Here is a 26,068-nt window from a genome sequence, read left to right on the forward strand (position 1 = left end):
CCGACTATGAGCAGCCCATGAAAGTGAAGAGCAGAAGAGTATTCCCAGATACCTAAACTTCTTAACCTGCTCAATACTTTGTCCATTTATAGTCCAACGGTGTTTTTTTGAACTGCGTGAAAAAACCATTATTTTTGACTTGGTATAATTGATGACAAGGAAAAACTATGTAAAAAACAGAATCTCGGGGATATGCTTGTAAGACATCAGAAAACTAGGTCCAATTCACATGTAATTACCATAATCAGAGTGTGATGGAAATTGTGTATCAAAACAAAAAGTAATGAAATCCAAATTGTGCACATTAGCATATTTATTTTGCATAGTATATTTGCATCCAAGATCTGGGTTTTCAAGTAATTTAAATTTAAAACAAAATTGAGGAAAATAGGAAGGAGAAAAGGATATGAAGACTTGGGGCAGGCTACCGGAGCAGATGGCAAGAAATGCAGGCAGTTCAGGAGCAGTATCCAATTATCCTCCAGGCTGTGAGAGCCAGAACTTTATAGACTGGTCCGGCCTTTGCACTGCACAAAAAGAAGGATTTGGCTCATTGAACAGAGTTTAGTCTCCCCTACTTGTAATAAATTGAATAATCAATAATGCATGTCAACAATGCAGGAAAAAACTTTGACTTTTTAAAAGGTTGAAAAAGTATAATCTCTGCAAGGAGGAATGTGTTGGCTCTTAAGGAGACACACTCAAGACGGCGTGCACACTCTAGACAACTGCATCTGTGGCACAGAAGCCCCTCCCTGCTTTTTTCCTTAGCTCTTGCAGACAACACCACCAATAGACTTGAGAGATCAGGTATTTTAATATTAGCATTCATGGTTCTCAGCACATGTTCCCCAATGCATCTTCAAAGTTAAAATACCAATCTGCTTCATATCTTGTCCTATCTTAAGGCTGATCAGTTAGCCTGAGGGCACTTCCAGATGCATGTTTTACAGAAGTCTGACACATCCTGTCACTACTGGACCAGAAAGACTAGCAGGATCAGCCTTGATGACAGGCCAGCGGCTACCATATGGAATAGCTCCCTCCCCCTTTTAGAGGCTTCATTGTTTGGTGCTCCCATTGCTGCTAGGAGCAATGCCTAGGAGTGCATTACGTTATTTTTTCCTCGTCTGAGTTGCTTTAGAGCCAACCTCCTAGCAAGAAAAAGCAGATCTAGCAGCTCAGCTGTTGCAAAGTATATCTGAATTTAACAACAAAGTCAAGAAACATCAGTAGCAATAACAATGTTTTGCAGCAATTTAGAACAGTCATAAGGAGAACTCACTCTGAGATCGTAGAAAATATTCAAAAGTGGTAGGGAAACAATGTCAGCCCCAATATTAGTTGACTGCTGCCCAAAGAGGTAAATGTTGGCTGGTCTGCAAGTGCTAACTCATAGTTGTCTGTATGCTGCCAGACACAAGAAACTGCCACAGGCCTCCTCCAGCTTCAGTGAATATTTAGCATTCAGCCCAACCTCAAAGTACTTGAAATATTAACTGCATGACACAGGCCAGATGCGCATTGCCTGAGGGTAGCGAGCATAGAACTCTCTTTAAATGGCTGAGTAAATCACTGCCCTGTTCTTGCTGTTATTTTATTCCACCTCTACACTGCAGATACACCCTAATGTGTATCCACCTATTATTTATCTTGTGTGTCAGGCAAGGTCTAATCTTTTATCAAACATGAAAATTCCCCCCATGCATTCAGCACAAAAATAAATTCCAATTTCACACCGAAATGTATTCCGGTCACAGAATTTGGTTTAACAGCAAAGCAACTCTACAAGTATCTATGTATTATGCACCATTCCCAAAGTTTAATATAAATGAAGCATTCATATACATTGGGAATTTTTAGAAAGGATTTGGGGAATGAATGGGATGAAGGAGAATAAGGAATAGGCTTTTAGGGTAGAGTGTCAACCCTGATTCAGGGCTTTGCCTAAAGAATGGGCAAGGAACATGTGGCCGTCCAGATGTTGTTGGACTCCCAACGCCCATTAGACTCAGCCGGTATAGCCAAGGATCAAGGATGGGAGTTGTAGTCTAGCATTATCTGGAGGGCCACAGGTTGTCCACCTCTGGCCTATAGGCACCCAGTGAATTCCTGACTAAAATGAGAGTTGAACTGCATGCTGTCAAATCAAAGTTCACGCTCCTTTCCCCATCCCTTTTCTTAAGAACATTATTATTTTCTCAGGTAATATCAAACAACAAAACCCAAACATGGGTAACAACAGCGGTAACAAATCAACAGAGTCTCAAAACGTAGCCTATTTCCCTGTCAAATCAACAAATCCCTGCATGAAGTTCCATGCATATTTATTTATTTATTCAATATTCCACCCTTTCCCCAGAAGGATCTCAGGGCAGCAAACATCAAAACACTGAAAACCCACACATGTGAATCAAGATGACTGCTATCAATTCCATGTCAACACAAAAACACAGTGTTGCTCAGTCTTGTCAGTCATCTTTTATTTATATTTAATTAAATTTGTTAGTCGCTTTTCTTCACAAAAGTGAACCCAAAGCGACTTACAATCAATAAAAAGTTAAAACCAGTATAAAAAATAAAAAGATTAGATGGATTAGATTAGATAGATTGACATATAGATAATCTCACAGAGGTGGAACATCCCACCTCTTAAAAGAGGCTATGGTCCTTTTAGCAGACCATAACACATAGGTGCCACTTGTTGTAGCTTGTAATGTGGCTACAAAAAACACAACAACCCACCATCCCCAAGTATTTATGCATGCTTATGTCAAAGTTGTCAAATCCACATGGCTGCAATTCATAGAATCAGAATTCAGACTGGTAATGTAACTAGAGTTGGCTGACAAAAAAGTTTTATTTGCAATTCCTTGGAAAAACATTAATTTGGCAATACTGAAATGCAGAAAATAAAGGTCAGCATCCAAAGAACCACAAAGACAAAGAAAAAATCCCAAAATGTTGAGAGAAAATTTATTGGTTGGAAAAGCTCGACATGTTTTGGCCTCTGATATATTGGGCCTTTTTCAGGGGATAATTTTTTTAGAGATCTCTATAGCAAAATTGCTAAAATCTCTACAAACAATTTTATCCCCTTATGAAGGCCCATTAAATCAGAGGCAGAAACACTTTGGACTTTTCCAACCAATAAATTTTCTCTCAGCATTTTGGGACTTTTTTCTTTCTTTTTGTGTAACACTGAAATGCAAACAGAATAAGCATCCATTGGTCCTCAGAATGACACCCCACTAGGCATACAAGGCACATTGTTCCCCTGCAGCAAGAACCAAAGCAGGTGTAGATGACACAATAGAGTGAGAGAGAAGTTGCAATGAGGTGCCATAACATTCCTATGGGGGCAAGATACAATAGACTGAGGGATCTATACAGTTGGGGCATGGATCTGTCTGAAGCGTGCCACAGCATAGTTCATGTTCACCTCCATGATTTACTATGGAAATGAGAGCTGTACAGGAATATTGTCTTCTCCCTAACACACCTGAATGTATTTCATCATGTTGTACACACCCACTTCACTTGTTCTTCACTGTCTAGTATAATAGAAGTAACTGTTCCCAACAGAAATACTTACTGTGGGTTGAACAAAGGAAGCCTATCTGTGGGAGTCAGGCTCCTTCCACAACAAGGTGTTTTGGCTAAGCCTCAGTGAGTAATTCCAATCTCTAAGGAAGGTGCCCTCTTTGGATGTTAAAATGAACACAAAGTTTGTGTATACAAATAAGGCACTTTTTTGTAACATAGTGAAGGTTAGAGGTTTCCTGTTTTTACCTTAATGAAGAGCAAGTGTTTACAAGGAAGTGTGGTCTTACAAATGTCACATTAATCATCTTCATTCTCTTTGTCCTTTCTTGCACAGACAAAAAGGCTGTTACAGGAATTAAAAGCTGGAATAGTTATCCATAAGCCATTGTTTTAGGATTCAACCTACTGCACAAATGATTGACCGTGAGCAAGTAACTATCAGTCTCTATTGTAATAACAGTACAAGTGGCCACTACTGCACATGGGGATGTGAAAGTCACTATTATTTTACCGATGGGATACTAGGGGCTTATAGAAGTGTGGTATGAACACAGGACTCCCAGATCAGAGTACAGAACTCCATTCACTGGACCATAGTAGTTGCTGTATATCCACCCCATCCAAATAAAGTACACTAAAAAAAGTAAATAGCAACTTACATAAGAATGTGGTTGTGAGAATAAAAGCTATAGAAGATTGTAAAAGCACCTAACACTTCAAAATAAGTGCTACAAAAATTATTAGTCAATACAAGCCTCTTCCTGAGGCAGATCACATTGTGCAAAAGGAAACAGACCACATCAGACGACTGTTGATAAGCAAATGCTGGGGCCCAGGCTCTTATGTTTGTGTGCACACAAAGGGTCCCCTAACCTGGCTGCAGCTTGTAAAGAACGGCTGGAACGAGAAAGTTAAACAAAAGTTAGAGAATAAAGCCTCATTTATCAGTTTTGCAATCACTCAATAAATGCACACAAGACAAAACTATGCAAACAAGTTTAATGCACTTTGAATACACAGGAGGGAAACAAAGCTTTGTGATCACAAAAATATTACAAAAAGTAGTTTTGTGCAGGTGAATGCACACCAGCACTGTGATAAGGTAAGAATATACATTAGAAACTAATATAAAATATTTTTAAAACCTCTGCTAGTTTAGGTTTCCATTGCTTTTTGGTAGAAAAAAGGCATACTACAAAGTACTGAGAATTTCACTGCAGGAATGGCAAGCCATTTTCAAACAGCTTCTGCAACGTCCTGAAGATTTTTGTAGAACACACACATGCCACACACACACACACACACGCACCACAGATGAACCACAAAAAGGTTCACCTCAGCTGAAGCTTGTTAAAGCAGCCTCAGCAGTCAAGAGTTAAAAATTGAGCAGGTCTAAGGATTAGGTTCTCCAAAAGTAAAACCACTCATTTTGCTCACCATTTTCTAGCACTATAGCCACCCAAAATATAGAATATACATAGTAACTAGAGCTCTATCATGTAAAAAATCCAAATTGCTTGAAGAATGAACTCTGAGTCCTACAGAGATAAAACAGTTTCAAGAAAGTAAGGTGAAAGAAACTTCTTCCATTTGGAATGCGACATTACTTCATTTTTTTCCTGTAAAAGGCTCATTTGCTGTATTTAGCAGCAGTGACATTCTGTTGTTTCAGAACTGAAAACCAATGCTATACTCCCAAACTCTCCACACAGGGTCCAACATTTGGAATGGCCCTAAGGAGGAGGCTGGGCCATGGAACCCATGGCTTTCAGGAGCTTTCTACCACAATGGCAGATTGATCCTCCTTAAATTGTAAACTGCAGCTTCAGAAAAGCTAGGCCGCAGACTGTGTAATTCATCAGCAATCAGAGCACAGGATCTTTTGAATTAACTCACTGGTTTTATCACTTTAATAGGTTTCTCTTTCCCTAAGGTAGGTGAAGTCTTTATACAGAATTGAGATTCTGTTCAGTGATGAAAGGAAAACTGGTGAAAGGGGCACTCAGCTTAAACCTGAGCCAAACAGAGCCCTGTAAGACAATTGCACACTCCTGTGTTTCTCCAGAATATTAACCAGGGCTGGCACTGGCCATCCTCACTTACTGCTGGGTATACACTAACCTACACTATTGTCAACAAGGCCCAAACTATTATCCTACCCTCCCTCTATTATGTAGAAGAGCAATGATGAATGCAGACCTTTGCTATGGGGGGGGAAAGAAAAAACACCCATGTTGATTTCCACCCTCACTAGGAAACAAGCAAAGGGAAACGTCGGGGGGGGGGCAGCGACAGAAGTAAGAGAAGTGTTTGCAAAACCAGAACAACCTGCTGGCAAGCAGATTCCTGTTTGTGCTTTCAAACAAATGCGTTTTCTGAACTTTACCTCACATGCTGACATTCATTATGTCATTCTGCTATCAAAGACTTCAAAATTTCAACAGTGACTCAAAAAGCAGATAGATGGAGAAGGTTTTTTCAGAATACTTATCCAACCTTTTTATTAGCTGGCTGACAGAAAATAGGAAAGGCACACCTTTATGGCAGCCTTGGAATGATACTACAAAGCTAAAGTACCACTTCTTATGACTTTATGGTCCGTAAGCAATCTGAGGAAAAAAGAGCTGTGTATGAATTGAAAAAGTGGCAAAGTGCATAATGCCCACAAGTTAATTGCCCGAGAGGCAGGTCTGCCTAGGGATCCTTTTGAAGCTCACATCAGCTACGGGCTCATTTTCTGTTTGACATTTTGGAGGCTCAGCAAAGGAGGTTTCAAAAGAGACAAATCAACTAAAGATGAGAAAGGAAACTCTACAGTAAAATAGGACTGTTAGAATATGAAGGTATCATTTCTGTTCCCATAAATTACAATGGTGGTAGCGGTGGAGAGAGACATTAAACACTTAACACTTTTTTCTTCTTCAAGCCATTAATAACAGTTCTGCCAATACATTTGGTCTCTCACCCTTACTTCCCTTGCTTTTATGCACATGGATCATGTGTAAAAGTTTTTTCTTTAAAACTGTTTATGGTTTTCTCCCTCCTGTTGGAACAATAGAGTATGATGAGATGATGGAGAATCCCTACGGCACCAATGGATTCCACGGGCAGGAATGAAAATAAGAAACCCAGGCTTTCATCCCACAGAGGTGCCTTACACTTACAGCTTTGCAAAACTAAGTGGATGATTAGGGTGCCGTGCAAAGCATGCTGGTTTGCAGTGTGCATATAGAGCATCTCCGTCCAACCAACCATCTGACTTAGTGGAGAGACCAAGTTCAGATTTACACATCAGATAAAAACCACCAAGGCAGTGTATAGTCTGAGGGTGCGTACATATGCACATTAAAACAGGAGCCAGCATCCCCACCCTCATCCCCACTCGGAGCAAACTCAGCTTTCCTTGTCCTTTGTTCTTCTAGTCTCACACATACTCTCTAGTAGTTTCCTAGCCCCATCACCACACTTCTGGCGGGCTGTCCATCTTTTTTTGTGCTGCTTGTAGGACTATACATTTAAACAATCATTTAAACAAACCACAAGTTGGGGTGTGGACAACATGACAAGAAAAGGCTTGTAGTATGTTGCTCCTAGTGTGGCACAATCAGGAGCTGGGGAGGAGCGAAGTGGGAACTTTTGAGCAGTGTGTACCCACACGCTGCTCATTCACGTTAAGCCACAGTTAAATATTAACTATGGTTTAACCTGACACATGAACATAGCAATGAGTGTTCTTTGAACAGTGAAATGGCTCCTGTTTTAATATCTACAACTGCCATAGGGAGAGCAGAGAGACACAGAAGCGGGGATGGACCTTTTCGTGCAGTAGAAATACCTACTTTTACTTATAGCTTGTGCTCTACCTGACAAACTTCTCCCTCATGCAAACTTCTGTAGCCCTTCTATATTATGCTCACTTTCTCACGGCTTCATATTTAAAGATAGCAAACCCTCTGGAATGGCCCCTTTGTTACCATTTGGACCGATAGCCAGGTTAGTGCTGTCCTGGCACGTGACTGGGTGCAACAGCTGCACTGAAAGTTAATAATTGTTGCAGCCACTCAGCAAGGGTGTTTACAGCTCCAGGTGCTGGAGGGATTAAGCAGCAGGTGCAAACCAACTGAAGAGCAGCCAAGGCTCCAGTTTCCTGTAAGCCACTTTTGTAACTAGCAAGAGTAGAGCAAGAGTACAAAGCAAACTCTTTCTGCCTTGTCTTTGGGGGGGGGGCATAATTGACCACAGTGTGTTTGCCCATGAAAAGTTTGAGATATATAGTAAGCTGGAACGACCACACCCTATTCCCTTAAGTCCTCTGGGAAGCCAATAAGAAGAGCCTCCAGCAGTAACTACCATAAACTGTTACTGATTAAACATCAGGGCACTTTACCTTTGATTTGCCAGGACAGTAATTTGTGGATAGTTTCAGGCAGACAGGAAATCTGAATACTCTCTCTGGAAGCTATATGAGGCAGTCATTTTAACTACGCTAAAAGAATGCTCATGCAGAACAAAACATTTAAAAGGTTATGAAAAAATGTAACCTCAGTGTGACCTTTGTTGCAAACTATGGTAAGCCACGGAAGGCCACTGCCTAGTCTCCATCTCAAAGATCCTTTCTAATAAACCTACGTGGGTTTTTCAATTCCAGTTCAGCATTTCAGAGGAATTTTGCCTTTTCTTCCATGGCTTCTTTCATTCCTCAAATAAGAAACTCTGCAGCTCTTTACTCCATTCATAGAGCAACTAGGCAGAAGGGTCAACCGTAGAAATGAATGGGAACGTATAGTCAGGCAAAGCCTCACTATGGTAATTATGGAACACAAGACTTCCAAGATAATCTGTAGATAAGCTAGGCAGTTTAGACTTTAGAAATCACTTCTAAGGCCTCACATGATCGAATTCTCCTCCATCCAAAAATTTCTCTGCACATAGGAAATTAGATGTCAAGGAGAAGTTTTCTACCATAGTCTTCTCCCTGATATGCTAGTTTTCTAGGTTGGGATTTTTCTTTTTCCTGCACAAGAGCATTCAATCACACAAGTCTCCATTTCAATCGTAAGCAAAACAGTCAAGAAATAGCTCTACCATTCCAGCTGCTGTTTGTGAAAGCTAGGCCTAATGAGGATGGCTTTTGCAAGGAAAAGTCCAAGGTATCCGACAGTAACTTCTGAGTGACAGTACACCAAATGAATGCCAAAAAATGTTTCTCACAAGCAACAACTCCCTGCTTCTACTACAGCACTCTATGGCTTGGCCTGGTTCAACTTTGCAACGTTCTATGCCTAGTCAATTTTGCAAAAATTGTTAGTCAGCGCTGCTTACATTAGCAAATATGCTTGGATTGTGCTCTTGACAGCACAACAGCCTAAGCTTCCAAAACACTATAAGCTAAGTTAGTGACGCCCTATGCCTTTTTCCCCTTGTAATCCCTAAATATCAGAACAGACTAGCATGCCATGCCATTTCATGTCTTTCTTAAAGTGAAAGGTGTGAGTCCTAGGATTCTGTCAGGGAGCCTATGGGCAGTATAAAACAGTTTCTTGTGGACTACTTCATGTCCCTAGTACATACTCTACCTACACTTGATCTAGGCCCTTCCTTGTTCCCTTGGGTGTACATAGATGTATCCCAATTCTGAGCAATTTCTGAAGGTTTAATACCCATGACAAAATTTCTAAAGAAAGATCTAAGTTTACATAACAAGAGATCATGATATGTTGAACACTTGCCTAGTTGAAATTGACTTTCTTCCTCTTTGAGGGGAGGGGGAGGAGAGAAGAACCAAAATGTTTCCTTTCACAAATTTCTTAATCAGAAGTTAAGTCTCAGGTTAGAGATTTCTGTTTTAGCAGTGCACAATTTCATTTTTGGTGGTGAGCTGGGGTGATACTCCTAGGAAATTAGTCCAGATGCCTATAGGCACAATGTCAAAATCTTAGAAATATCAATTGCTGGAAACCGCAGGACTGGAAAGTGCTCCTGCTCTCAGGTCTGCTTGCAGGTTTCCCACAGGCATCTGGTTGGCCATCGTGAGTACAAGAACCTGGACTAGATGGGCCATTGGCCTGATCCAGCAGGCTCTTTAGAAGTCTAGTGTAGCAAAATCAGGCCATAACTGTGAAAATTAATGCTGGTGGTATGCAGGAGTACATGAAGCAGAATTTTCAAAATATGCTGGAATGGTATGACTCAGTATCCATTCTAACAAACAGAAGGCTTTCCCAAATTATGTGAATGGAAAGTGAAAATATGACTTCAGAAGAAATAAATGATCTGTGGAAAGCTTTGCTTGTTAAGCCAATTTGGAGGCAAGACAACTGGCATCTCTTTAACTCATGAACCCTTTCTTATTTCTCTGCAATCTGAGATAGGAAGATCTGGCAGAAATCTATAAAAATTGTCAGGAGGGATGAGGTATCAGGATTTTTAACACAGCACAGCTGGCTGAATAAAGAAAGAAAATAACCACCAAAGTTACTCATTGCTTAGTCCAAGGCGAAAAACCTAAGAAATCAACTTGCCTATTGACTTGCCCCTTCAAACTGGTGACTATGAAAAAGGTAAGTTATGTTTATTATTGAAGATACCTGGATTGATTTTTGACCTATTGCCCAAAACACATTTGGAAAGGTGCTTAATGCTACAATCCAATACATTTACCTGGCAGTAAATCCCCAGTGAACACTGTTGGGTTTCCTTCTGAGTAAATATACATAAGCTTGGGTTTCACAGAACTTTTTTGCCAATATTTTTCCTAAATAGAACCCAAGCAATATCTCTTCCCTAGGGCAACTCAACTGAGTTTTAAATAGAATGCTTATAGGCTTCAGAATCCAGATTCTAAGATGACAGCTTAAATACTTAGTTATCTGGGCTGGTAGGCTAGCCCTCTGTAACACCACTACAGTTTAGCCAATGGGACCATGATTCCCCTGCCAACTCAGTCCTTCGTGTGACATCAAGGCTGATCAGTATTTTCTTAGTTAGAGAGTGTGTGTATATGCATGTTTAAAATATAAACACCATGCTCTCTCTGGAGTAGCAATAAATCATGCTCAAAGAATTCTGGCCAGGAGAAGCTTAACTAACAGAAGAATTTGGAGTTACAGAAAATGCATCAAATGGATTGTATGAGTACACCTGAAAAATGTGTGATTAAAACCCTACGCTAAGGGTTGCAGGGACTTCTGGAGACACTTAAAATTAGGAAAAGGAATTCTTACAACTAGTATTCATTGTTAAATACTTCTCTCTCTTTGTTTCACTCTCGCATTCATTCATATGCAGGGGATTCAAAGTTCTGCCATGCCGGAAGAGGAGAAAGCCAGGTACTGGGACAGTTTAGTTCTGGCTGAATTGCTGTTGAGTAACCCCTCCGCTGTTTGCAGTGGTTATGCAGCAACATCTCTTACTTGCAGGAAGAGCTTTTACTGCATTAAATTATCCCATGAGTCACTGGGCAGTAAGTTGTTGCTTGCGGGTGTCAGTTGGCTTTAATGGAGTGGGTTGTCAAATACAGCATCAGGCAAGATGGAGACTTTCAGTTTCTTTTCAGGCCAACTATATTCCTTTGGAAGTTTGAACTAAAAGGCAAAGAAGTTATTAGTTAATATACCTTAGTATGATGCATGATACACAAAGCAAACAAAATGAATACTATTAAGAGATAATAGGGGCCAAAGTTTCCAGCTAACAGGTAAATAAGGAAATCTTTTCCCAAAATTTCATTTGAGACAGAAGATTACATAGCCAAGTATTTTTCCTATTCCCACCACTCACTTGTACATCTCTGTCATACTTTGCTTTCTTTTACCTCACTGGGCCATCTCAATTTTTTTTTAATTGAGTGAATTCAGAGGTTTTCTTGCTTGCTGAATCATGTGTACAAGACTTCAGGATACTGCAACATGCACAGAAATCAAGTAGCAATCAAGTAGCTGGGGAAAAAACTAATAAAGCATCCATGGAAGGACACCAGAGAAGGGAAATCCCAATAACCCTCACAAGGTTAACACCACACACATACACAACAAAAACAGTACAGAAAGGTAGCAGGGATATAGGGACGATGTGGTGTTTTGCACCGACTCCAAGTACCCCATATACGTCTATGAGCTTAATGGATACAACGTATCAATATGCAATGGTACAATAAGTTCCTGATTCTTTGAGAACAAATTCATTCCCCTGAAGCCAAGGTGGCTAACTTTGAAAAGCTGAGAGAGGGGGAGATGTAGATGAGATCTTCAGGGACACGTAGAAGGGTATCACCCAATGCCAATCATTCGTTATTATGGAGAACGAAGCCTTGGGGCAGAAGTTATACCGAGAAACAGGGAAACATTTCCATAGACAATTCCTATTTCTTGGGTTATTAACTGATTATTTATAGGGATGGGGCAGCTAGTAATAGTAGATTAGAAAGTTGTGGGAAGAGATGGGTGTGGTGTCGGCCTAGTGAGGAGGTTGTGGAATTGCATAATAGATAGACCACAAGATAGCGCAGCAGAAAAGTCAATGACCATTGTGCACATTGGCTGAGGAATGTTCCTAGGTGAGAAGTTAAGTTGCTCAGTATTATTATTATTATTTATTACATTTGTATACCGCCCCATAGCCGAAGCTCTCTGGGCGGTTTACAACAATTAAAAACATTAAAAACAAATATACAAATTTAAAAACACTTAAAAAAAAAACAATTTGGGGGAGATTCCTTCCTGGCCAGCTCTGCACCTTGAACACAAGCCCATCTGTCCATTCAAGAACATGAAGGACAGTCTGGCAGCAAAAGTGGGTCACTCTCTTCCCTCCACCCTTAAAGGCAGTACTCTTCCTCGTCCATTTCAACCAGAGGCTGATATTCAGTCTAGGCCCTCCAAGGTAGCAGTTACAGAAATGCTCTCTTTTCCACATAGACTGCAGGGTCTTAGTACATGGATGAGAGAGTGGTGTGAGGAAGAAGGGTTTAGATCAGTGGTCCCCAACCTGGGGTCCATGTCCCCCAGGGGAGGTGCAAAGTAATCCAGAGGGGCCCGCGAACAGTACAAAAATGAATTATTAATTTTTTAAAAAAGGTCTTCACTCCCTGGAAGCTGTCTGCACTCACTGCTGCCGCAGATGACACCCCCTTGCTCCAAACAAGAAGGGAGGACTGAAGCGCCACAGTGTCTTTCAGGCACGCCAAGGGTAGGCATCAGCCTATGCCACACACATGGCAGATGCCAAAGGAGGCTGAGAGAGGTGCTACCAGGAAGAATAGGGGATTACTGTCCCAACTCCAGTCTCCTCACACTGTCGCTGCTGCTGATGCCCTTACTCAGAATGAGAGGAGAGGGCTTCTCATGAAGCAAAAAGAAACAAGGCTGCAAGGAAAGGCTGCTTTCCCCCTTCCTTCCTGGCAGCCAGCCAGTCTGCCTTTCTTGGCTCCTGATTCACTGCCATCTCCTCTTAAAAATTATTCTTACTTGCAAGGCCGCACAGATTTCACCTTCAACCCAGACGGAGCCAAGGAGCAGTGAGGAAGCTCAGGACTTGCTCACCTCCCATCTCTGAGGCTAAGTGTGTGTGCCAATGCCTTTCTTCCACCTACATTCCACTTCCCCAACCTCTCTCTCCAAGATGCTGCAGCAGTTGAAGGTTTCCCCCCTCCCATGTTCCCAAATGCATGCATGCCTGCAGATGCTTGCAGGAGGGGCAGGTGTGTTTGTATGTGTGCATGCGCTGATCTGTCTTCTACTCCACTCTCATTCCCCAAGCGCATACTAACCAACTTATCAGTTCTGATGATCATCCCAAGGCCTAGAAGTACTAACCCCCCTCCCCAATCTATCCACTGTTTTATCTTCACAATCTAGCATCCCCACCACTACCATATTGCTTCTTCTTGATGATGATGATTTTTTAAAAAACTCAGCAGGTTGGCTGAGGCCCACATACTGCAGCTGAAATTTGTTTATTTATTTACTTACTTAGTTATTATTGCATTTATATCCCACTTTTCCTCCAAGCTGCTCAAGGTGGTGCACATGGTTCCCCCTCCTTTTCCATTTTATCTTTACACCAACCCTGTAAGATAGGGCAGGCTGAGAGACTGAGAGACGAAGGTCACCCAGTGGACTTCATGGCTGGGTGAGGATTTGAACCTGGATCTTAGTCCAACACTGTAACCCACTAGTGTTGGTAGACAGGACTGTACATCTTCAGACTGTCGAGGTGGAGGGGGAACCCAATTTGACTGGACCTTTGCATTAAGAAAAGAAAGCAACACCTCCCTGTCTGCAGGGAGCTTTTTATGGAAAGGGATATTTGGAGATGTGATTTTGCCATGCACCATTTTTTCAATTAACAGAGACTAAAGTTACAATTAGGGTCATGAAATTTTTTGAGCTTACAAAGGGGGTCTCGTACTCATAAAGGTTGGGAACCATTGGTTTAGATTATTTATTTAGCAAATTTATATCATACCATAAAGCAAAAGCATCTCAGAGCAGTTATTTGCTAGAAGTTAGGGAATGTTTTGGGACAAGCTGAGCCTGTACAAAAGAGACAGGTTCCACTTGAAATGAAATGTAATGATAGCTGGTACTTAACATAAAAAGGTCACAGAGCAGCTTTTAAACTTTACTTCCCAGCGTAAGCCAATAGGCCGTGAGGATCATGAAGTTTGGGATGATTTATCCCTTAAGGATAATGGTGCAAATATTTCTCAGATAAAGGGGAGGACAGAGTCTTTGGCAATGAGTGTAAGGAGAAAAATGGTAGCTGGTGAAGACCAAAGAGTCATAGGAGAAATTGCACTAAAAAGGTCATTTGGAGCGAGTTGAAATGTATGTTTATATGTTAATGTTAAAAGAAACTTCCAAACTAAGATGGGAAAGCTCAAGAGCTTGGTTTCTAAACTGAGCAGAGATATCCTGGGCACATCGGAAACCAATTGCCAACAGAGAGAACTAGTAGATGATGGCTATTCCTCAACAGAAAATCTAGAGAAATAGCATATTGAGGCTCAGTATGAAAAAAGCCCAAACAGTAATTTAAAACTTTTGTTCTCCACCAAAAACTTTTGAGGATGATCTTAAGACAGAGAAAAATCAGAGGGGCAGCCCAAGGAGAATGTGGAGTAATAATGAAGGGCTTTAATTTCATTCACATTGACTGGATTATGTGTTAGAGGTGAAATGAAAGAATCTCAGCTGTATTTTATTTTTTCTTGCTGTCCAAAAGCACCTCCATTTTGTTGACTGTTCCTCAAAATGTCCTTGAAATCTATATTTACTCTGAGTAAGAAGTCTGCAAAAGCTCCCTGCATAATTTTAAGATTCCAGAGAACTGTGCAGGGCCTGAAATAGGTGTTATCCCAGCCCTGACCTAGAGCCAGACACCAACTCATTGTGGGACAAACCATACTTCCCATTGACCAAAGACTTGGGAGAATGGGCAGGGTCCCCCACTGCCAACCCTGAAGATCCTGAGAGGGCATTTACCGAGGCCTTCCTTCACAATATCTTCTTGTGGGGCCCTCAGATTGGGTGTCAGTCCAAGTGCCAGTGGATGAGCCTCTGGTGGAGTACGAAAGAGAGTCAAGTCATCTTCCAAGCCCTCGAGAGAGCAGGCACTTAAGTCTGGGCTACTGTTGCGCCCCAGGTGCAAGGGGAGTTAGATCAGGGAGAGGAGTCATATGAGGACGAGGTCTCTGGGGGCGTTGAAGGAGGGAGAGACTCTGCCAGCCCGCAGACTTCCTTGGCCAGCACCCCCATCGAGGCAGGTCCCACCCCGAGTGTGAGCTCCCCATCTGAGCCATTAGGAAGCGACCCTTCACCCCACCCATGCAGGAATCCACACCCGGCACTTCAAATGCTTCCCTGCCAACCAGCTTCCCGCTCCCTGAGGTCACGTCATCACCTAGCAAAGCCCCACTGTCAGATGGGCCATCGGAGGCTCACTCGCCCCCCCTCACCCCATGAGCGACAGCGCAAAAAAAGGGACTTTCAGAGGGAGGGATTTCAGAGGAGCCATCGTTTACGTGTGAAGACCTTCCCTACTTAAGCAGGTGCCCACCTAGGTTCTAGTGCTGATTCAACTCTCCTCACACGCTGCAGACTGATTAGGTAGACTAGTTAGGGAAAGTAGTGAGTCAGAGTAGACAGGTTTATGAAGTGCGCTGCTTTGGATGTAACCATCACATTAATAAAATGAGAATTAAACCAAACCTCGCCTCTGTCTAGTGTCTCGGACTCTGGACAGGACAACTTGACTCAGCCACCACCTCCCTTCACCGACGCTCCCATGACTGAAACTATGGAGGTTAGCGGTGCTGCCGAAGGGGGGCTTCACAGAGCTGTTGAAGCCTTGTATGCCGAAGTACAGAATCCCCGTGCAGAAACCCAGAATCTCCAACTCAAGAATCAAAGCCTTTGAGCCTTGATTGCCCAAGGAGGCGTGGCACCAGTGGCCGCGCCACGCGTCCGAGTCAAGGCACCAGTGGCACTACCTCCTCACTATGGTGGCCAGAGTGACCAGTTCGCCACATTCCTTGCCCAGTGTGAACTGTACATACACGTACAACAAGCCGAGGTTCCGAATGATGATGTGAAGGTGGTGTTTATCATTAGCCTCTTGGAAGGGGAAGCAGCCAGCCAAGTGGGCTACCCTGTTTCTGGTGGGAAACGACCTAGTCTTGAGTCAATATACCGCCTTCGTCGCAGCCATGACAAGATGTTTCGTGGCCCTCAGCGTACACAGATGGCTGCCTGTCAGCTAGGAACCTTGAAACAGGGGAAGGGCTCCGTGGGGACTTATACTAACATGTTTCACATCTTAGACCAGGAGATGGAAACTAATCTCAAGAGGGACTTCATTCGACCATCCCAGTATCTGGCCTGTTCGTTAAGAAGAAGAGCGGGAAGCTACACCCACGTAATGATTACCGAGAGTTGAACAAGATCACCATTCCCAACAGCTACCCCCTGCCGCTCATCACGGAGATGCTGGAGCGACTATGGTCGGCCAAGATTTATACCAAGCTGGATTTTAGGGGAGCTTACACTCTGGTACGAATCAAGAAGGAGGATGAGTGGAAGACAGCCTTCAAGACACTTATGGACAGTTTGAGTACTTTGTCATGCCGTTAGGTCTATCCAATAGCCCCGGGGTCTTCCAGAGCTTTATGAATGACATATTCAGGGATTATTTGGACCAGTTCGTGATCATGTATTTGGATGATATACTCTTCTATTTGGACTCCCCAGCTGAACATGATGAACACGTGTGGGCAGTGCTACAATGTCTCAGGGAACATCATCTCTATGCCCACCTGGAGAAGTGTGGCTTTGACTTAAACACGTTGGACTTTTTGGGGTACCGCATTTCTCCCACCGGAGTGCAGATGGACCTGGGCAAGGTCCACTGCGTTCTCCCATGGCAGCCCTCCAAAATGAAGAAGGATCTTCAGCGGTTTCTGGGGTTTGCCAACTACTACCATCGGTTCATCGCTAATTACTCTGACAAGACTACGCCCCTCACAGACTGCCTGAAGGGTTCAGGTTCCTTTCACTGGACTGACGCCACGCAAGCAGCCTTTGAGGAGCTGAAGGTTCAGTTCGCCTCTGAACCCATAATGCAACATGCGAACCCTGCATGCCCTTTTGTGGTGGAGACGGATGCGTTGGACGTGGCTATCGGAGCGGTGCTTTTACAACATTTTTATTAACGACTTGGATAAGGAGGTACAGAGCATGCTTATCAAATTTGCAGATGATACAAAATTAGGGGGCACAGCTAATACCGTGGAAGACAGAAACAAAATTCAAAGGGACCTTGATAGTCTGGAGCATCCGGCTGAAAACAACAGAATGAAATTCAACAGGGATAAATGCAAAGTTCTACACTTAGGAAAAAGAAACCAAATGCACAGTTATAAGATGGGGGATACTTGACTCAGCAATAAGATATGTGAGAAGGATCTTGGAATTTTGTTGATCACAAGCTGAATATAAGCCTACAGTGCAATGTGGCTGCAAAAAAGGCAAATGCTATATTAGACTGCATTAACAGAAGTATAGTTTCCAAATCACTTGAAGTATTAGTTCCCCTCTATTCAGCACTGGTTAGGCCTCATATTGAATACTGCATCCAGTTCTGGTCTCCGTACTTCAAGAAGGATGCAGACAAACTAGAACAGGGTTAGAGGAGGGCAACAAGGATGATCAGGGGACTGGAAGCAAAGCCCTATGAGGAGAGACTGAAAGAACTGGGCATGTTTAGCCTGGAGAAGAGAAGACTGAGGGGAGATATGATAGCACTCTTCAACTACATGAAAGGTTATCACACAGAGGAGGGCCGGGATCTCTTCTTGATCAGCCCAGAGTGCAGGACATGGAATAATGGACTCAAGTTGCAGGAAGCCAGATTTCGGCTGAACATCAGGAAAAACTTCCTAACTGTTAGAGCCATACAACAATGGAACTAATTACCTAGGGAGGTAGTGGTCTCTCTGACACTGGAGGCATTCAAGAGGTAGCTGGACAGCCACCTGTCGGGAATGCTTTGATTTGGATTCCTGCATTGAGCAGGGGGTTGGCCTTATAGGCCCCTTCCAACTCTACTATTCTATGAATGAGGATTAATTTATTTTCATGGCAGGGGTGAATGTCAAGGAAGATAAAAACTATTAGCAGTCCTGTAGAGGGATCATATAAACACACTTACCACAGTGCAGGGCTACGCTGAGTAAGCAACTTTACTTCAATTAAAAGCTACTGAATATATAATTATAGGTAGTCAAAATCAATGTCTACATTCAGTAGGATATTAGGAATAGCAACCCTATTAGATGTCAATGAATACATCAGCAGCTGCCATGGGGATGGCTAGCACAGATGTTCTAAAATAGAACACTCAGTCTTTGCCAACCCCAGTTGCTCTGGCCACATGCTCCTGGGGTGGCCACGCTACCCACATGAAGGGTTCCCAAGGAATGGTTGATAACAGCAAAGAAAACCTGAGCCCTGAATTTATAGCCATGAATCCAGACCATCAAACCATCAACCTAAGCGAATCAATTAGCTGAATATGGAAAGAGTCCCTTGGTTATTAGAGTTAAGCAAACTTACTTCCTCTGAAGAATTCAGATCTTCTAGGTCTTCCAGCATTCTTTCCACAAACTCTTCAGTCAGCAGGATCTGCAAACAGAGAGCAGTTTTATTCTTTTACGCTTCAAGGTTCACCTAATTGCCAAGCAACATACTCCTCCTTAGTGTACAGAGGAGAAATTGTACTGTTCTTCATACAGCATGGAGGTCGGTTTGTTTCCTCCCCTAGTACCTACAAAATGTTGCAATTATTAGGGAATATAGTTGTATCATCAGTTATCTTCCCGAGTCAAAATGGAAAGCTTTGATTCAAAGAAGAAAAGCTACGCATCGTGAAGAGAGATCACATTATCTGAAAAGGCAGATAATACGAGAAAGGAGGTGTTTTTGTCTGAAACACCAAAAGCTAGCCTTGGGTTTCAATAAATTGATAGTAGGAAGAGGAGCTACTATTTGCCTGAAAACACATTTTCTACCAAATAGGACAAACAATCTAACCTTCATAAAAGTTCTTTGTCAAACCATGCCTGAAACACCAAGACATAATCCAGCGCTGATAGAGGTTCAGAGGCAAAAATGTGTCTATACCTGCCCCTAGCTCAAATCAGGTTTCTTTTGTAAGGGACAGATAAAAAAAATACACAAGGGCATTTAGGCCCGTATCTTCATTCCTCAAGCATTCCTATTGCAAGGCCTTTTAATGAAACTGTATGTTAGCTATTAGCAACCATACCTTTTTTGCAGTACTCCTTCAATTCAGCACTGCTTGCGCAGTGATGGCATCACATTACACTAGAAATCATATACATTTGATGTGCGTGATATTAATGGTGACATCTGCAGCAAATCAACATCGCAGGGTGTCATAGTTTAAAGCACCTCATTTAATTTCTTCTGGGATTTAGAAGCTTAGAAGTTAAAATTGGACAAATAGGTCCTGTTTGAAAAAATGTTCAACTTGAATTGAGCACCATCTTTTGAGAAGTCTGTGTCTGTGTTAGAATTGCTTGTTAATATTTTTTTAATAAGGTTTTAAACCCTTTTTAAAAGATGTTTTTAAAGGTTTTTAAAAAATGTTTTTAAAGTTTTGTTTTAATGTATTTTAAGGTCTGTTTTTATGTTTTAAAGTGTTTTTAGTGCTTCTGTTTGTCGCCCTGGGCTCATGCTGGGTGGAAGGGCAGGATATAAATCAAATAATAAATAAATAAAATATTTAGGAGCTCCTATCAACAAGACACTATGAAGAAAATGGAAGCAGAGAGTAGTCGTTTATTGAAATCCCTATGAAAGAAATTCCTGTAAGGCAATGATAGGAAAATCTGTGATACACAGACCCCAAGTTAAATTGTTTTCCCTACATTTAGAACTCTCATCCAAAGGATCTTTCCTCCCAAGGAAATGTTCAGCTACATTGAAACAGCAATCAACCCCTAGAGTATCAGATGACATTTGCTATGGGGCTTTTGAAATGCCACAACACTTCCACAGACTTAGCAGCATTGTGCAAACAGTTTCCACCCCACCAGCCTGCTGTAACTGGTTTCTCTTGCTGGGACACAGTTCTGCCTTTGCATGGAGACTGTTTCAAAACACACATACACACACCTCACATGTGTGCTTCACCTTTAGCAAATGATGCTAGGATTTTCATGAGCAGCATGCTCCCAAGCAAGTGGTGAACTTTCACAAATCAAGGCTCCCTGAAATTAAGCCAAACATATCTCGATAAGGCATTTTCAGTAGCTACAAATATGCTTCAGGGAAGCTCACAGCAGGGCATGAAAACAGCTGTCCCATGCTGTTTGCACCTCAGCTATGGATATTCAGAGAAATACTGCCTCTGAACTTAAGAGGTTCTGCTTGGCTATCATGACCAAAACCCAGTGATATACCCATCCTCCATAAATGTGTCACTCTAATTTTAAAGCCATCTAAGCCTATTACCATCACCACATCTTATAGCACTGAATTCCATTAAGCACGCGCTGTATGAAGTATTATCTATGGTAAGTCTACTGCCAATCAATTTCATTAGGTGTCTGTGATTTCTGTATCCACTTTCTTCACATCATACATAGTTTTCCTAATCATGTTCCCATTGGTTGCCTTTTTTCTAAACTAAAAAGTCTCAAATGCGTTATCATTTCTTTATAGGTAAGATGTTCCAATCCTTTGATTAGTTTAGATACCATTTTCTACTCTTTCTCCAGACCCACAGTGCCCTTTCCAAGATGAAAACGTGAGAATACACAGTATGCTAGATGTGGGTGTGTGCACCACAACTTCTTAACATCTTTCTTCTGGTTTGTAACTGCAAGAAGTGAAGCTAGGAGGTTTTGCCTCAATGTGCATAATTTACAGTCTTTACAGTCATTTCTAATGTCTATTTTTTTCCATTTTGCTACCCATTCACCTAGTTTGAAGAAGCTCTGCTGTCTATTGTGGTTTCACCATCTCAAATAATTTAGTATCACCTGCAAACTTGGATCACTTCACTACTAACTGACTCCAGATCATTTATGAATAAATGGCACTAGTTCCAATAACCTGGGGCACCTCACTATTTTCCACCTTCCATTGCAATGTCTGCTTACTCCTGTCCTCAGTTTCCTATTCTTTAACCAGTGGTGAGGGATCTTGTCAAAAGCTTTTGGGAAGTTTATATTGCCTTTTGGATGGTCTCTGTCTACTTGCTTATTAAAACTCTTAAAAGAACCCTGAGGTTCATGCAGTAGCAGGTGATGGAGCTCTGTTGTTCTCCCAGCTTCCCAACACCATGGGTGGCTGCTGCAGACCAGCAGAGGGGTGAGGTGCAGGGAGCTTGGCACAGGGCAGCAGGAATGCTGGATTGGCTGCACTGCAACAAGCTCCCTGTGCCTCACTCCTCCCCCCCAGTCTGCAGTAATGAACTTTGGGAAGTCGGGAGTGCAATGGAGCCCCACCGGTCACTACTGAGTTCATGAGGCAAAACTTCCATTTGAAAAAGACAGCCTTTCTTACAGCAAGCCTCAGCATCAGCAAGACTCTTTATTCACATTGGAAGGTCTTATGTTCTTCTGTATTCAGTTATGGTTGTGTTCTGCACTATGTCACTATGTGCCCAGTGTGTGGATACACACTGATGGGATGGCAATCTCATGTTCCCAATGTGTATCTTAAACATATCTGCAAAGTCAGTGGTGCTTAGAAGAGTTCATATTTCACATTACTTGGAAGCTTAAAAATCCACTTTCAGCACTAGCCACTCAGCTTCTTTTCCCAACCATTTATTCACCATTTCCAAAAAGTTAATATGAAGGAAGAAGGTATCAAGGACAGATTTCCTGAATGAATCTTCCTAATACATGAAGAAACATGAGAGAGGCTGGAAATGATTTTTAAGCTTATGGAGAAGACATGTTTGTATTTTGAGGCAATTTCCTCATGGTACAGGATCAGCAGTAAGGAATGTGAATAACTCTTTTACTGACCAAGAGTGCTTTAAAAAAAAATTCAATCCACAATTCTTGTTTACAATGACTACTTGCTATATATACTATGCAATGACAAAAGCTGAAAGCTGAAATATACTTTCTAAGCCAATGTATCCCAAACTTTTTTCCTCACAGACCATGTGAAAATTCCCGAGGGTCTTATTTAATGATTTATTTAGTAATTGTAATGCACTGTGTTAGACGCTGTATGATTTTTAATTCTATTTTTATTGCTTCACTTATCTGCCTGTAGTAGTAATTGTAATGCCCCGTGTTAGACGCTTTTCACATTTTTAACTGTATTTTGACTGCTTCTTTTATTTCTTATATTGTATTTTATTCTATAGAATTCAAACTATGTTCTTCACAGACATGCTGTGGACCACCTGAATTAAGCTTGCAGACCACTGATGGTCCAGGGACTATAGTTTGGGAGCCCCTGTTCTAAGGAATTTAAAAAGGAAGCAAAAGTATGAGTGGCATGCCCAAAACAAAACCTCTGTCTCATCAGTTGAAGAAAGTAACTAAAGGAAGGCTAAAGGACACTGGAGGTTCTGAGGGAGCAAAGATAACTCCAAGCGTCTGAATAATGAATCCCTTAAAATAACATTCTATTAATGACTGTAAAAAGCTGATGTTAACAGGATAAACTTGGCTGGGCAATAAGAGATGTTCTCTGTCCATGAAAAGCACTACGGAGGAATTAGGGTTGTCTGCACCAGTTGTCTCCGACCCCCCCAGATGTATCCTGGAAACAGCTAGGGCAAACTACATCTCATTCTAATAGTCAATCTCATAAAAGTTCTGTTTCTAGCTTTTTTCCTGGGAAGAAAGGAACCTCATTAAAGAAATACTCACTAGGTCAATGACACTGCTATAGGTACTCTCATAGCTCCACAGTACACCAACATACAACTGACTAAAAACAATGCTTTCTCAGCTCCTGTCCACAAAGCCCTCTGCTCTGATGCCTAGATTACATCATTATGTGGATCTAGGGGCAGAAGCCCTTGAGAAAGTCCGCTAGGTACTTCAGCAACAGTCACCTCTTCATCAACCTGGGCTTGGAGAAGTTGAAGCAGCCAGTATACTTTCTGGATACAATATTACCACCTCATAGCAGAACCCCACTGACCACTGCACATATCTATATAATTCTAACTTCTACCCAATAGATACCATAAGATCCATTGTCTGTAGCCAAGCCTTATTAAGACAATTGCATTTGTTCCAGCTTGTCGGACAGGAACTTGCACCTTAAGGATTTACATCAGACATTTCTTACTATAATACTCACCAAATGAAGTGAAAGAGCAGGATCAACAAGGTGAGACTGGCACTCAGGAATAGCCTACTAAAGGAGAGTCCCAAAAGGGGAAAAACTACCAGAACATCACTTCTTGTCATGTACAGCTCACAAACCATGCCAACATATTGTCAAGAATCTACAGCCCACAGGCCGTGAGTAGTAGGCTTGTCTTTGCTTACAGACAGCTACTCGCCAATTCAAGGTTTTGTTTCTGACATCTAAAGCCCTGAACAGCTTGGAACCTGGCTTCCTGAAGGAGTGCCTCTCCTGATATTGTCCTGTCCATGGCCTGAGATCTGCTTGAGAGGCCCTTTCAGTGGTTTTATCTGGACACAGACCCCACAACAAACCCACATGTCTGAGTGTTTATGAGGACGAAGTTTACAACACTATTACAAAACCTAACATTAGGGACTCATTCACCTGCTTGTACTCCTTTGTCACCTGCCAGCAATGTCCTTCTTCATAGAGGTCAGTCTCTATGCAAAAGAGTAAATGTTTGCAAATCAGATGATAGAAATGAAAACAGAAACCAGTGGGAGTACATTTCAACATTCTTGAGCATAGTTGCTGACCTGAAAGTTGCCATTCCCCAAAGGAATTTTAAAAGGAGGATCCAGCATGAAATTATTGAATTTAATCAAGAAGTCCAATTCTGGGCTTGAACAGAGACAATAGTTTCCCGTTTACTACATATGTTAACCATAGCAAAACTAGGATAATTGTATTATTACCAATTACTGTTGTTTTGAATGGTTCTTTTATTTATCCTAAGGTTTATAGTCTGTGACAATTTTATGTACTTTTCATGGCCATTTGGCTTCATTCTTCTCTCTCCTCTCTCTGTACCCATGTATATACCTGCCAAATGAGGATAACACAGTGGACTCAAGTTCATAAAAACGTATGCTAATTTAAATCGAAGATGCCATGAGACCCTTTGTTTTCACTTCCCTGCAATGTACCTACTCAAGTCTGGACAGAAATTTTCAAGAACACTGCCTCCTTCCCTCCAGCAGTGGGAGGAAGGACTGCACCTTTCTACTTCACGCACCAAACCACAGGTCTTCTCCTCTCAGGCATATCTGCTGGTGAGAACAAGCTCTGGTTTGCCATTTTCCAGTGCAGGCTGCCACCATTCCTCACACATGGATCTACTTTTCATGAAGAATGGTGGTCTATTGTGTGAAGTAGCAGGCTGGAGTCCTTCACTGCTAATGGACATACACAGAGCAGCCAAGAAATTTAATGGAACAAAAGCTGGCAAACGTGAGAGAGATTAATGTTCCTTCGCTTGCTAAAAATGGGATGGTGCAGACAGAGTCATTCAACCTTCAACTGGACAAGAGATGTACTGCAGGATCAAACCTACGCTGGTCCCTAGAAAACATAAACATGGTTTAACTGTCTCTATCAACATCTACCCGAGGATAAGGTATGATTGCTCTGTGTTGCTTGAATAAATATTGGGAGATGATATGCACAGTGCTATGTACATACAATCAAAAATCTTGGGAAAGCCATAAACTGCTAAATGTTCACCTCTGGGTATCCATGCTGGAACAGAGCTGTTGTACAACATGATAAGTCAAGTCTCTTAAGTTTGTTCAAGCAACAAGTAAAGGAGTTTGTGGTGGGTGCTGGTAATAGTAGTGGCGGGACGTGTTTGTCACCATCACCATGCTTCTCCTATAAGGTTTAATTACTCAAGGGACATTTGAGGACATGACACAAAAGTATCAACATATCCGGTTCCACAAACCTTTGCCATTCATTAGTATTACCAACGCGCAGCACAGACTTTACCCTTCAGAGGTAATCCTGGAAACTGCATGTCAGGATATCAGATTTTACTATGAAATGCTTCAATAAGGATTTTTATAGAGAAATAATTCTTCACCACCCTAACAGAATGTTGGGGAGATAAAATACAGTTAAGGGCACATCATGGACTTGGGCCTTTCAGAAAGATACATCAAGGTCCATTCTCCAAAGGCTAGGAATCCAAGTCAAGGCCAATACGGAATTAACCTTCTGTTAAATATTGGAAGAAAAACAGATAGCAGGAGGCAAAAATGACCTGAAAACAAAAAAGGACACATACAGGAAATGGAAAGAAGGCCAAGCCACAAAGGAAGGGTACAGGCAGGTATCACGGAATTGCCGGGATGGCATCAGGAAGGCTAAAGCTGAGAATGAGCTGAGGTTAGCGAGGAATGCTACAAGCAACAAAAAAGCTTCTTCAGGTATGTCCATAGTAAAAGACAGAGAAAGGAAATGGTGGCACAGCTACTCAATGAGGATGGCAAAATGATAACAGATGACAAAGAAAAGGCAGAAGTGCTCAATTCCTACTTTGGCTCAGTCTATGCCCGGGAAACATGAAGCAGAAGAGACAGGACTGGAACTTGAGACTGACAGACAAATGGTCAAGGAATACCTAATCACTTTGAACGAGTTCAAATCGGCAGGGCCCAATAAACTGCATCCTAGAGTATTGAAGGAACTGGCTGAAGAACTCTCAGAACCGCTGTCTATTATCTTTATGAAATTGTGGAGGACTGGTGAAGTGCCAGATGACTAGAGGAGAGCTAATGTTGTCCCTAACTTCAAAAAGGGCAAAAAGGCGGAACCGGGGAACTACAGACCAG

General features: G+C 41.9%; 1 protein-coding gene across 4 annotated transcripts in view; it reads right to left on the reverse strand.

The window, feature by feature from the left end:
* Positions 1-398: 398 nt before the first annotated feature.
* The window catches only part of SUFU (SUFU negative regulator of hedgehog signaling), a 158,050-nt gene continuing 132,380 nt past the window's right edge, over positions 399-26,068 (reverse strand). For 2 of the 4 annotated variants that reach the window (XM_061636155.1, XM_061636154.1), the window contains exons 11-12: positions 18,657-18,725; positions 10,093-11,129 (exon numbers count right to left, since the gene is read on the reverse strand). In XM_061636155.1, coding sequence (XP_061492139.1) covers positions 11,040-11,129; positions 18,657-18,725 — 159 coding nt within the window. In that variant the 3' untranslated portion in view covers positions 10,093-11,039. Of the gene's footprint in view, positions 528-10,092; positions 11,130-18,656; positions 18,726-23,839; positions 23,897-26,068 lie in introns of those variants that run through there. The other 2 variants (XR_009764028.1, XM_061636156.1) reach the window with 2 other exon arrangements.

This window comes from Rhineura floridana, chromosome 7 (genome assembly GCF_030035675.1).
Source record: "Rhineura floridana isolate rRhiFlo1 chromosome 7, rRhiFlo1.hap2, whole genome shotgun sequence".
NCBI classification, from domain to species: Eukaryota; Metazoa; Chordata; class Lepidosauria; order Squamata; family Rhineuridae; genus Rhineura; species Rhineura floridana.